The sequence below is a fragment of the Mytilus californianus genome, unplaced genomic scaffold (genome assembly GCF_021869535.1).
Source record: "Mytilus californianus isolate M0D057914Y unplaced genomic scaffold, xbMytCali1.0.p SCAF_20, whole genome shotgun sequence".
Taxonomy (NCBI): Eukaryota; Metazoa; Mollusca; class Bivalvia; order Mytilida; family Mytilidae; genus Mytilus; species Mytilus californianus.
Window position 1 is genome coordinate 423,089 of NW_026262669.1, and position 14,468 is coordinate 437,556.

A 14,468-nucleotide genomic window follows, 5' to 3' on the forward strand; every position below is an offset into this window, starting at 1 on the left:
TTTCAGAGGAAAGCAAGAAAATTTGACGTCATAATCGAATTTTGACCAATGAAGAACTGAGATCAAAGGAACCACAAGTAGATTAAATAAAAATAATCAACAGGTCAGAAAAAGGATAATTCCGGTAAGAATTAGACAGATAGAAGAGTTCATAATATATATAATTTTTTTTTCTCTATTTTCCATAGAAAACATTGTCTACTAGACGTCACTCTAAACAACGTTGACAACACTAAAGAATTGACTTATGATTTGTTTTGTTTTTATTTTCCAGAGAAAACATTGTCTATTAGATGTCACTCCAAACAATGTTGACAAACTAAATTATGCACAGTATTATCCAATTGTCATCTTCCTAAAAGCTGAGAGCAAAAATGTTGTCAAAGAATCTCGATCTCGTCTGGCTAAGGGTTCCAGTAAAAACCCTAAGAAACTTTACGAGCAAAGTTTGAAGTTAGAGAAAATGTACAGTCACCTGTTTACTGGTATGTATACTATTACTAAGGAATAATCGTGTTGTGTATGAAAAGTTGCCACCGTCAATTGCAGATTTGATGGTCACAAATATAGTTTCACAGGCAACACCGTACTTGATATTTCTGTTGAAATGAAATAGTAGTAAAATGTTGAAAATGAAATAATTTAAATATCCTCAGAATGTTATATGTGATTATTGACATTATATATCATCCAATCAAAAGTGATAACTCTGCAAAATATCAGAAAGAGGCTACAATACCTTGCTGATTCTGAAAGAGTGAAAGAGTTCACAACTGACAACTACTGAGAAAACATTCATATTCAATTTTCATAGGTCGAGAAAAAAATCATATCATAGATACCTTGTTTTCCTGGTTGTGTTAATTCTGTATAAAAGTTTAGGGAAAATTTTGTTGAACCCTTAAATTTGTGATTCTTCACCCATACCCACAAAATCCACAACTATTGGTACCCCCCCCCCCCCCCCCCCCCCCCCCTCCAATAATAATGAATCCACAGTATCTGTTAAAGTAAAGGGAAATTTTGCTGATAGTCCACAACAAAAATTCAATAAACAATGTATCATACAAATTAGACCTACAAGGTCTACAATTTTTTTTTATCATGAGCTTATTAATAATTAGTTTGATTGATTTAAATAGGAGCAGTTGTACAGAATAACACAGATATTTGGTTTAGAAGAGTGTTGGAAGTTATAGAGGTGCAGCAAAAACAACAGATATGGATGTCAGAAGGACAAGTGAGTTATCTCCCATTAAATTTATGCAAAGAGTCCATGATGGAAACATTTCCTGCCTCAGGTTAGAAGTACTCTCCAGGTACTGTGACTTCCTCCACCAATGCACGCTGGTTCGCATGTTCAACAAACAAACATTGGGATAACATAATATTAAGGGGACTATTTTCATGAAGATTAAATTTTGTGACTTCAAAATCAAATTCTAATTAGTAAGGTTAAATTTTTCGTGTTTTTCATGTATCTGATTCTGATCTACCTTAAAGATCAAATTTACCTGAAGGCATATTTTCACCTTTTTTTTCCTGATACAAAATCAGTGAAAAAAACTAATGAAAATTTCCCACATGATAGTATTTATTTTAGATTGGCACTAGAGACTATTATTCTGAATTAGTTCGTACAAGATACCAGAGTAACAAGATGTGTTAAGATATAAAGGAAGATGATAAGTTGGTCATGCTAAGGTCGTGCTAAGGTCATGATTCTTCTAATTAGGTAGCTTGTGTGGTCATCATCAAGATGTCAAATAATTAGTCAGTGAATATATTGTAATTTATAAATATTCTATTTGTTGTCAATGTAATTCTTTGACTATTTCAGCCAGAAGACAATGTCCACGATGATTATTTATTCCCAATGAACAGCCGACTCAGTTTTGCTGGACCCCGTGAAAGTGAGCAAGACTTGACTCGTCATCGGGATGAATTTGAGTTCTCACCCAAACATCGACCACGATTAGTGAGGTCGTCATCTGATCCCAGTGTTAACACCATGGAGAAGATTCCTGGTATTCCGCCTTATCCGGCACCACCCAGTTATCGCAAACCCTCAAGTGTAAGTAATATTCATAATATACCACTGACGGTGAAAAACAAGTTAGGGGGCTTTTTCGTAAATAACTGAAAAATAGTTGGTATTCGGAAGGCACTTTTTATTTTGTCCCACCATTCATAAAATTTTAATTGATTATTTCTTTTAGTTATTCAGGCTATTTATATTTATATTACAATATATAATAAAACACCAAAGATTAAATTTTGATAGAAGTGCCTTCTGACCAGGGCTTCCAAAACGGTCATATATTCCGGACTTGACCGAAACATTCATAAAATGACCGGCTGCTCTCAGCCTCAAACGGTCAAATAGAATTGGTGTGCCACATTTTGTTATTCAAGGCATTTTCATGAAACGGTCATTTCAATTTTTACCAACTATCGATCGATAAAAATGTCCGTTTGGGGCTTTGGGCATGTCCGTTTGGGCATTTTAGTTTATAATTGTGGCAATCAATTTCACAAAGATATTTCGGTCATAATTGGGTTTAATAAAACAGAAGCAGCATATTTCAGATACTTTGAAGTGTCTCAGTTAGTCTAATCCTCTGGGTACATAAATGTACGGCTTCATGGGCTTGGTCTTTAGCTTGTGTACATCAATAAAAAGTAGAAAAAACACGTTTTCTTTTATTTAAATAACAAGAAGCTGTCAAACAATTATCCCTTCAATAAGTTATATTGAAGCCATAAATCATTCACTGATTACAGGTTTGTTACCTTTGATGAGGTGTCCTTAGCTTGTCTTTATCAATAGAATTAATGATGCATAACAATGTACATAAAGGTAATCAGGTAAACGAGGTCAAACATGTAAGAGTGTATGGAACAACATCCTATTTAATTACGATTTATAGATATTATTTTAATTGAGCATCCAGTTTAAAACAGTATCCTGATATTTAAAAGTTATTCTTCAAATAAGGATATTTATAAATGAATAAGTATGATATATATTATTTTATTTAACACTGTACATCGTGTTAAATACTGGGGTACTCTCAAGGGGAAAATTTACTAAAATATATAGGAAAAACACTGAGAATAGCTTCGCTTGGGTATACCAAGCTGAGTTGTCCAATAAATAAGGGGGGTGTTCTCTATTCTTGTTTTCATATTAAAAACTGTTTTTATAATTAAAATCATAAAGAATAATATCCAATCATGACAATCTCCGACTGTTATAAAGACTTTGTCTCAAATTGAACTTTACAATTCTGCCTTCATGGGCAAACGTAAACGTGACGATTCCGATCAAAACTCGAAATCTGCTAAAAATGCTAGAAGCTTTATTCATAAATGGTTACAACTGTTTTTATGGTTAAGATTTGACAGTATGCTAAATGCCATGTTTTGTGACATTTGTCAAAAACATAAACTTAAAAATAACTTTGTAAAGCCTGGTTCGACAAATTTTCGAAAGTCAGCCGTTGTAGAGCATGCTAATAGCAATGACCACGTTCAAGCTCTTAAATTAGAGACAGCTTCCAAAAGTAATCCAATTGTATCAGTATTTGAGAAAGTTCATGAAAAGACTGACAACGCAATGTGCACCTTGTTCCGTAATGCTTACTTTATTGCTAAAGAAAACTTACCCAAGGACAAATTTCAGTCAATAAATGATTTAACTAAGTTAAATGGTGCCGTGATCACTTCTAAATTATATCAAGAGAACAATGCCTGCTCCGAATTTATTCAGACAATTTCCGATGTTATAGAGAAAGAGGTGATGTCCGACGTAAAGTTAAGTCCCGCCGTGGGAATTATGATCGACGAGTCAACTGATCTGGCTACGCAAAAACATTTAATTTTGTACTTATCATACCTCAAAGCTGGTGAACTGAAAATTAGTTTTACAAAACTTTTGAACTTGTCTTCTGGTACCGCCGTGTCAATTACTGCACATATAATTGCCTATTTAAAGTCATTTGGTGTAGACTTGTCTAAAATATTCGGCATGGGGTCTGACGGTGCGTCGGTTATGATAGGAAAGCATGGAGGTGTATCTCAGCTTTTAAAAGACACTTCTCCACACTTAGTAGAGGTTCATTGCGTAGCTCACCGCCTAGCATTAGCCTGTGTCGACACGGCAAAAGAAATTCCGGACATTAAATTTTTAGAAAGCATTGTTAGCACTGTATATTCGTATTACAAACGTTCACCCACAAACCTTGCCGAACTACGATCATGGCAACTAATAATAGATGATCCGTTGTTAAATCCGCTTGATATTCATAAAGTCCGCTGGCTTTCTATGGGAAACGCTTTAGACAATCTCCGCCGTTCTGTTGTCTCCATTGTAAACATGTTAGGCGACCAGAGTGACACCGACATCGTGGCTAATTCTCTTCACAACAGTATGACAACATACAAGTTCTTTTTCATGCTCTACTTTTTATCCGACCTGTTTGGTAAAATTAATCAGCTCAGCAAATCACTTCAAAAATGTGACTTGTCTTATGCCACCGTGAAACAATTAGTTGACTCTTTTCTTATGGCAATAGAGGCCGAGTACTTAACCGAGATTCCTTCATTTGGACCATTATGTGCCGAATTTCTAAAATCAACAGACCAATCTGACAGCTTCAACACTATCACCTTTAAACGTAACAACCGTGACATTCATCTCAAGACAAGAGCCGTGCAATGTGCCCAATTGATACATGATAACATTCGTGACCGATTTCCAGACAACAAAATTTTCGAAGCATTCTCTGTATTTGAACCGTCGAACTTTCCAAGTAGTGTTGACGACCTTCCTCGCTACGGTGAACAACAGTTAGAGTGTCTCGGAGACCATTATAGTATAGTCAACCAAGAAGAACTACAAATAGAATGGGGCATACTTAAGTATTTGATCTTCAACAACTACAAGGGACTTTCGTTTGCCGATCTGTTGACTGCAATTATTTCAAGAAAAGACCAGTTCCCAAATACAATTTCGCTAATGGAAATTTCACGTGTTTTGCCAGTTTCTAGTGTTGAATGTGAAAGGGGTTTTTCAAGGCAGAACATTATCAAGACAAAACTAAGGTGTAGTCTAGGTATTGACTTTAGATCAACTTATGAGGATAAGCTTAGTAGGTGTAGATGTTAAAGACTTTGACCCTGTTCCTGCTATCCGCAAATGGCAATCCGTTCGTAACCGCCATGTTTATCAGAACAATGCATTTAGCAAGCTCATGAATGTAAAATCTTAAATTAGACTAAATGAACTTCTAATCTTGTGCTGTGATCTGTGCTTCTTTTCAATGTGCTCATTGTAATATTTATTAGTCAACATTGTGCTCTTCTGATATTTTATTGTTGTTATATGCTTACATAAAATATCATGTTGTTATTCATTAAATTATTTATCAACTGAGTATGTTTTTATTTATTCCTTATTTTCTAAATCAGGTTGGGAAATTGTACAAAGAAAAATATTATCACTGTTCAGTAGATTTTACACGGTTTAAAACAATATCCTTCATTGGGCCTCCTCAATGTTATCTATAAATACCGCATCAGTTGTAAAAGTCACGTGGTCAGGTAATCAATACACAAAAAGAAAAGTATCACGTGTATTGATGATCAAGTTGTACTGCAATTAAAGCCAACATCAACAGTTTCAAATAAGATGGCCTTAATTTACAAAGTGTTAAGTACTCACAGAGAGAAGATAAATTATATAAACAGAAACAAAAACATGAGAACAGTCAGGTACTGAAGCTGATTGATGCAATGATGGTTACTGTATTACGATACACAGAAAAATGACACAATACCGAGGATAATATTTTATTTATTTTTAGAATGAAGAAAACAAAACAGTTATAAATAATTTTATTGCATATAACACTACTAATTATTTAGACACATATATCAATTTATGCATCCTCTCAGTTACATTTAAGTATCCAGCTGATCATTGACCGTCAAAAATATTTCTTTGAAAAATGTCCGGCTGACGTCAGGAAATTTTGGAAGCCCTGCTTCTGACCTATACCCACCAAACCTACAAAAAGAAGTGCTCCATGAATAATATTGGATCCATTGTTTTGAAAAATGATAGATGCTATGTCAGTGTTTAATAAAGATAATTAAAAACTGAGATCAATAGTCTAGGGGCCTTATGGCTGAGTGATCTGAGATCAGTAGTCTAGGGGCCGTGATGGCTGAGTGATTTGAGATCAGTAGTCTAGGGGCCTTGATGGCAGAGTGATCTGTATCAGTAGTCTAGGGGCCTTGATGACTGATTGATCTAAGATCAGTAGTCTAGGGGCCTTGATGGCTGAGTGATCTGAGATCAGTAGTCTAGGATCCTTGATGGCCGAGTGATCTGAGATCAGTAGTCTAGGGCCTTGATGGCTGATTGATCTAAGATCAGTAGTCTAGGGGCCTTGATGGCCAAGTGATCAGAGATCAGTAGTCTAGGGCCTTGATGGCCGAGTGATCTGAGATCAGTAGTCTAGGGGCCTTGATGGCCAAGTGATCAGAGATCAGTAGTCTAGGGCCTTGATGGCCGAGTGATCCGAGATCAGTAGTCTAGGGGCCTTGATGACCAAGTGATCTGTATCAGTACTCTAGGGGCCTTGATGACTGAGTGATCTCAGATCAGTAGTCTAGGGGCCTTGATGGCTGAGTGATCTGAGATCCGTAGTCTAGGGCCTTGCGAGTGATCTGTATCAGTAGTCTAGGGCCTTGATGGCCGAGTGAACTGAGATCAGTAGACTAGGGGGCCTTGATGACCGAGTGATCTGAGATCAGTAGTCTAGGGGCCTTGATGACGGAGTGATCTGTATCAGTAGTCTAGGGGCCTTTATAACCGAGTGAACTGAGATCAGTAGACTAGGGGCCTTGATGGCCGAGCGATCTGAGATCGGTAGTCTAGGGCCTTGATGGCCGAGTGATCTGAGTACTTTATTAACACTGATCACTATTCATTTAAGATTGTCACACTGACTCAGCTAGTGTCAAGGTTTGTTGTATTCTGCTTTTAATTGTCAAGAATTGTCAGTGTTCCTGAGTACTCTGGTTTCCTCCACTAATAAAAACTGGTCGCCAAAATATAGCGGAGATCTCTGATGTTTTTGAGTTTTTGTCTTTTTTTCTAATACTATATGCAATAGTTCAACTATATTTGTTGTATGGAAGAATTGTTAGCTGTACATGCCTGCCTAGCATGGTTCATCTGACCTTGACCTCATTTTTATGGTTCATTGGTCAATGTTTAGTTTACTTGGTTAATGTTAAGTTTATGTGACAGCTGTAATAAAGCTTTATATTTAGGACTATCAACATAATATAAATGATTAGTAAAGAAGGCGAGACATTTCAGCGTGTGCACTCTTGTTTACTTCTAAGAATTTTCTTCTTCATTGACATCCATAATAACATAATAATATCAATCATAATGCAACATTATTATAACCCAACCATATATAATTTGTACTATAAATATTTTATCTTTCTTACAGCCGACATCACCTGGGGGAGGAATGTATGATGACAGACGTTACGTTGATCGTAAGTTATCATCTCAATTTTGATTGGTTCATTATTTATATACCCTTACGACAAATAAATCTAACATGTCATTTACTATAACCTGGCTGTAGGGATCATTTTGTTTGTGTGGATGCTTGATATAAATATTAGTAGAATGATGAATTTTTCTATGTTAAACTTTTTCGGCTTTGCTTCCTGCTTTTTGTTGGAAAGCCATTATTACATAAATTTATCAAAAGTTGAAGATAAGTCAAAAGAATGATGGCTGATTCACTCTCAAGTATCTGTTTGTATAATTTACTTATATTACATAGGAAATATATGACAGTCTTGAATCAGATATGACCCTATCATGAGCATCTCTCAGTACTTCAAGAAACAACAACAAAATTTAGTTTTAGCTGAATTGCATTTTGTGTTTGTATTGGAGTAAAATTCCTAGTTTATATTTCAGTGCATCGTAATCAATCCTGTTATTGTTTGATGTTAATTGATTGGGGATAATATTGAGGGGTATGGGAGTATTGGCACATATGAGACCCTTAAAACTATTAACATGATTAAGTATCCAGCATTTAAGAAGATTATAACTTTGATTTGCTGTTTTTTGTGTAGGGCTATTCCATTATATTGATGTGGGAGGGAAGGAAGGGACTTACAAACTAACCTTACAACCCATTAATTTTCTATGGAAAAATTTGCATGTCTGAAATGGATATATAACCATAAATGACACCTATACCATTTCCAAAAATAAAACTTCCCCTCCTACCCTCCCCATTTGTATTAATGGAATAGCCCTTAAAAAACTGGATGTTTAGTATCACATGGATTAAACTTTGTAGATTACTAATGCTTGAAAAACACTTTATTTTTTCATTAGAAATATTTTTGAGTTTTCTTGCTTCAGCTAACCAGTGTGAGTTTTGTGTGAACTAACGTGACAATTTTATTTGCAGTTGACCAATCAGAGGATAGATATTACCCATCATACTATGCGAACAATATGTCGCCACGTCACCCTAGTCGATCACATATTGATGCTTATGCCACAATTACTCCGCATGAACGACTTCGGCCATCTCTCCCTACTGATGGTAGGTTATAACAGAGGTTCTAGAGTATTGTTATCATGTTACAGCAGATATTTTGATTATGTACAAAAAACTATGATGTTAAGTGTGCTTGGTGAACTATAATATTATTAAGACCTTAGTTTACTACAGTAAATTCAGAAATTTTTGGAATGTTTGTATTATTACTGTGAATTCTTTTATTTTCATGACTATCAGTTTTTGTGGATTGAGGAAATGTTGTATTTTTAATGATATTGGATTTTGTGGTTTTTCCAAAGTCTGCGTACAAACTGAAGCCTGGAAAGGTTAATTAACTACTGTTGCCTTTATTAAGTACAAACTGTAGCCTGGAAAGGTTAATTAATGTTTTGAGTACAAACTGTAGCCTGGAAAGGTTAATTAATGATTTGAGTACAAACTGTAGCTTGGAAAGTTTAATTAATGTTTTGAGTACAAACTGTAGCCTGGAAAGGTTAATTAATGTTTTGAGTACAAACTGTAGCCTGGAAAGGTTAATTAATGTTTTGAGTACAAACTGTAGCCTGGAAAGTTTAATTAATGTTTTGAGATCAAACTGTAGCCTGGAAAGGTTATTTAATGTTTTATGTACAAGATCTATGCTAAAGTGAACTATAATATGAATCAAGTGTTTTGAAATTATTGTTGTAGAACGATGGTTTGATCCTGCTTATGATTTAAAGTCAGCACCAGATCATCGGAGAACTGATAGCGACCCTGCCCATCGATCATACCACAATTCTCATCCTCACATTCCAAACGATAGTAAGGTAGGTTATCACCATGACAACAGATCATGACCCTGACCATCGATTATACCACAATTCTCATCCTCACATTCCAAACCATAGTAAGGTAGGTCATCACCATGTCAACAGATAGTAACCCTGCCTAAAGATCATACCACAATTCTCATCCTCATATTCCAAATGATATTAAGGTAGGATATCACCATGACAACTGATAGCGACCCTGCCCATCAATCATACCACAATTCTCATCTTCAAATTCCAAATGATATTAAGATAGGTTATCACCATGACAACTGATAGGGACCCTGCCCATTGATAATACCATAATTCTCATCCTCACATTCCAAACGATACTAAGGTAGGTTATCACCATGACAACTGATAGCGACCCTGCCCATCGATCATACCACAATTCTCACCCTCACATTCCAAACACCATTAAAAAGCTTATCATTCTCACAGACAAAATGATGATATAAGATCATAACCTTGACAAAAGACATTGATCCTTCCTTACAGTTGAAGAGTGATAAGGATACAATTAGTGAGTTTGCACAATTTTAGCTGAAGGAGGGCAGAGTTTTAATTATTTTGTCCTTTTGACAACAACTTTAAAACAAAGATGGAGAAGTTTGGTAAACATCAATGAGACAGCAAATCATCAACAACAATAAAGCAAGAAAAGACAGGATTAATTAGTTCTCCATTGCCCCTGTCAAGAAAAACTATAAAGAGAGACTACAAAAGATCTGTTGTCATCTCCAGAAACTATCTCTGTATATTATTCAGTTGTAGCCTTTCTTTGAGGTCAATACAAAGATATATTGACCCAAAATGTTTAAAGATCTCGGACTTTGTCCTCGGTCAATATACTTTATTTATATCAATTTATCCAAGTATTGTCCTTATATAATTTCTAAACATACATGTAGTATAATAACATACCAACTGTAAACCAACTTATTTCATGTTTAGCCCTTAAGTGTCTATTTCACAACAATTTATTCTCTTGATTTATAACCTGTGTGATGTATTTCTTTGATAAAAGATCCAGATTTGACATATTTGTAAAGAATTGTATTCATGCTATTTTTGTACTTGCGAAAGATGCAAGAAAAAAAATATGATCCTGAAATTTTGTTGGATATAATCATTCTTTTTCACACTTTACAGCCATTTCATGATAATGCCTCATTCAGCGGAGATTCCTACACACGATATACATCTCATCCTGCTAATAAACATGATGATTCAAAACTCAGAGAAAAATTTGGGACCAAAAGTGTTCGTAATACATCACACGACCCGTACAGATTTACACGGAGTACGGCTCATCCGGTGAATACAGCTAGTGTTGATAAATCAAAACTGTCTGATCTCACAGCACGGTACAGGTAAGCTGAAATAAACACAATAATTATTTATTCACTGGGACCCTTAAATTTCTTCTAAGAGAAATCCATCACTCATTGAATAATTTGCCTGCATAAAAAATATCTAAGTAGATAAAAATACATGTATCAACTCACAAAACTGCATGTGATGTTGTATTTATTCAATATCAATAATGTATTTTCAATCTGCTTTTATTATTATAAGCAAGATGAATCCAATCCAGAACCTCCTTTTATATTACAGGAAAGATGAACCCAATCAAAAACCTCCTTTTATATTACAGGAAAGATGAACCCAATAAAAAACCTCCTTTTATATTACAGGAAAGATGAACCCAATCAAAAACCTCCTTTTATATTACAGGAAAGATGAACCCAATCAAAAACCTCCTTTTATATTACAGGAAAGATGAACCCAATCAAAAACCTCCTTTTATATTACAGGAAAGATGAACCCAATCAAAAACCTCCTTTTATATTACAGGAAAGATGAACCCAATAAAAAACCTCCTTTTATATTACAGGAAAGATGAACCCAATCAAAAACCTCGTTCATTATCAACATCTCGTCTTCCAACCTCACCACAGAGTCAGCCATCATACAACGATCAACCACAGAAAAAGGTGCCACCACCTGTACCGGTCAAAACTTATAATCTGAAAGAGCGAGGCATAGAACCTGACGAACTCAAAATGAGGAACTACGAAAACACTAGCAGGTATGGAATCAATATTTCTCTGCTAAGTTCTTATCTCTGCTGTTATAGAGACATTCAAAAGTATGGAAGTAATATTTCTCAGCTAAGTTCTTATCTCTGCTGTTATAGAGACTATCAAAAGTATGGAAGTAATATTTCACAGCTAAGTTCTTATCTCTGCTGTTATAGAGACTTTCAAAGTATGGAAGTAATATTTCACAGCTAAGTTCTTATCTCTGCTGTTATAGAGACATTCAAAAGTATGGAAGTAATATTTTACAGCTAAGTTCTTATCTCTGCTGTTATAGAGACATTCAAAAGTATTGAAGTAATATTTTACAGCTAAGTTCTTATCTCTGCTGTTATAGAGACTTTCAAAAGTATGGAAGTAATATTTCACAGCTAAGTTCTTACCTCTGCTGTTATAGAGACTTTCAAAAGTATGGAAGTAATATTTCACTGCTAAGTTCTTATCTCTGCTGTTATAGAGACATTCAAAAGTATGGAAGTAATATTTCACAGCTAAGTTCTTATCTCTGCTGTTATAGGGACATTCAAAATCATGGAAATTTTTATATCAGTTGTCAATTATTTAAGACCGTATGCCAGGAGAGGATTCAGATGGGGCATAGAGGGTTACCTCTTGATTGTAAAAAAAATTGGTATGAAATCTTGATAATAATTTGATAAACTCTCTTATTATCAGAACTATTTTGGACACTTTCCTCTGTCACTGGATTCACCCCTGTATGTAGACCATTAGTTGTCTGCTGGATTGTTTAATGTCATTTGGCATCTGTCTTGCTAATATATGCCTAATGTCTCCCTTTATTCACTGGTTCTTAGATTCTATGAAAATCAGTTTCTCAAATAAAATTATATTTAACTGAAGTTATCTCCCTTGATCAGCTTGTGTGTAGCATTATATCAAACTTGTGTATAGTTTTCAGCACTTTTATTATCTGAAAAGCTTGTTTTCTATGTTTTATTAAATACCACACAAACACACATTTATGACATCATTCAATTATTTATACGATCATAGCTTTATATGGAGAAAGGAAGGAATATTTAGGTCAACCAAAAAACGTAACACTAAATAGAATTCATCCATTGATTTAGCTTATCCTTGACTAAAGTCTTGATTTATTGTCAAATTCATTTCCACAATGTTGCACAAACTGAAAAGATTTATCATATCTCACTGTTTAGCATTATAGTCTTCAAAAAGTAATTATAGTTAAATGTTATGTTTACTGTATCCCTGTCTGTCATTTACTTATATGGGTAGATAATACAACACTAACAGACAGGAATATTACATTTCTTAAATTCTAAATTAACCCAAGTTTTATTTCAACATTACATCACCTTTTATTCATATTGTATAGAATATTTTAAATCTGTATAAATTGATATGTACTCAAATCTAAATAAAGTTTTTAATACAAATCAGTGAATATGATATAATTTATAAATTTATGGGAAAACTCCTTTAATTAAAGGTGTTAGTAGAAATAATTGTGTGTACTTCAATGTAAATTTGATTTTGGATTAAATACTGCTAAGACGATGACATCTGTTTATGTAAAAATTTTAAGAACAATTTTTGTCGAGCCTGCGACTTTTGGTCGCAGAAAGCTCGATATAGGGATAGTGATCCGGCGGCGGCGGCGGCGGCGGCGGCGGCGGCGGCGGCGTTAGCTAACTTCTTAAAAGCTTTATATTTCAGAAGGTGGAAGACCTGGATGCTTCATACTTTGTATATGGATTCCTCATGTTACGAAGTTTCCGTCAGTCACATGTCCAATGTCCTTGACCTCATTTTCATGGTTCAGTGACTACTTGAAAAAAAAGTTAAAATTTTTTGTAATGTTAAATTCTCTCTTATTATAAGTAGTAGGATAACTATATTTGGTATGTGCGTACCTTGCAAGGTCCTCATGCCCGTCAGACAGTTTTCACTTGACCTCGACCTCATTTCATGGATCAGTGAACAAGGTTAAGTTTTGGTGGTCAAGTCCATATCTCAGATACTATAAGCAATAGGTCTAGTATATTCGGTGTATGGAAGGACTGTAAGGTGTACATGTCCAACTGGCAGGTGTCATCTGACCTTGACCTCATTTTCATGGTTCAGTGGTTATAGTTAAGTTTTTGTGTTTTGGTCTGTTTTTCTTATACTGTATGCAATAGGTCTACTATATTTGGTGTATGGAATGATTGTAAGGTGTACATGTCTAGCTGGCAGGTGTCATCTGACCTTGACCTCGTTTTCATGGTTCAGTGGTCAAAGTTAAGTTTTTGAGTTTTGGTATTTTTTTCTAATACTATATGCCATAGGTCAACTATATTTGGTGTATGGAAATATTTTATGATCTATATGTCAGTCACGCAGGTTTTATATGACCTTGACCTCATTTTCACGGTTCATTGATCAGTGTTAAGTTTTTGTGTTTTGGTCTGTTTTTCTTAAACTATAAGCAATAGCTATATAGGTCAACTATATTTGTTATATGGAAGAATTGTTGACTGTACATGTCTGCCTGGCACGGTTCATCTGACCTTGACCTCATTTTCATGGTTCATTGGTCAATGTTTAGTTTTCTTGGTTAATGTTAAGTTTATGTGACAGTTGTAATAAAGCTTTATATTTAGGACTATCAACATAATATCAATGATTAGTAAAGAAGGCGAGACATTTCAGTGTGTGCACTCTTGTGAATAAAAATATTAATTTCACAAATCACATTTATAATATCCAGATAGAAATGTCTATCATGATTATTTTTTACAGGGTATACCTATTCAAGAACAAAAACAATCACTCAAAATGATTAATTTTGTGAAAAAGATTAAATTCCAATCGAGGCAAAATAAACAGGCATCTTTACAATAAATATATATATAGCCTTAGCCATATTTGGCACAAGTTTTCAAGTAAATAAAAGTTTAGAAAAGTTAGGA

At 34.6% G+C, this 14,468-nt stretch overlaps 1 protein-coding gene across 18 annotated transcripts in view; it reads left to right on the plus strand.

Moving 5' to 3' along the window:
- Positions 1-14,468, plus strand: part of LOC127731659 (tight junction protein ZO-1-like) — a 611,031-nt gene that overhangs the window by 86,673 nt on the left and 509,890 nt on the right. For 17 of the 18 annotated variants that reach the window (XR_007995667.1, XR_007995666.1, XR_007995665.1 and 14 more), the window contains 8 exons: positions 275-485; positions 1,143-1,240; positions 1,841-2,074; positions 7,533-7,581; positions 8,523-8,660; positions 9,309-9,427; positions 10,583-10,803; positions 11,328-11,522. Coding sequence is in view for 15 of the 18 variants with exons in the window: in XM_052240418.1 (XP_052096378.1) it covers positions 275-485; positions 1,143-1,240; positions 1,841-2,074; positions 7,533-7,581; positions 8,523-8,660; positions 9,309-9,427; positions 10,583-10,803; positions 11,328-11,522 (1,265 nt within the window). In the remaining 3 variants the exon portion in view is untranslated. The remainder of the gene's footprint in view (positions 1-274; positions 486-1,142; positions 1,241-1,840; positions 2,075-7,532; positions 7,582-8,522; positions 8,661-9,308; positions 9,428-10,582; positions 10,804-11,327; positions 11,523-14,468) is intronic. The other variant, XM_052240420.1, reaches the window with a different exon arrangement.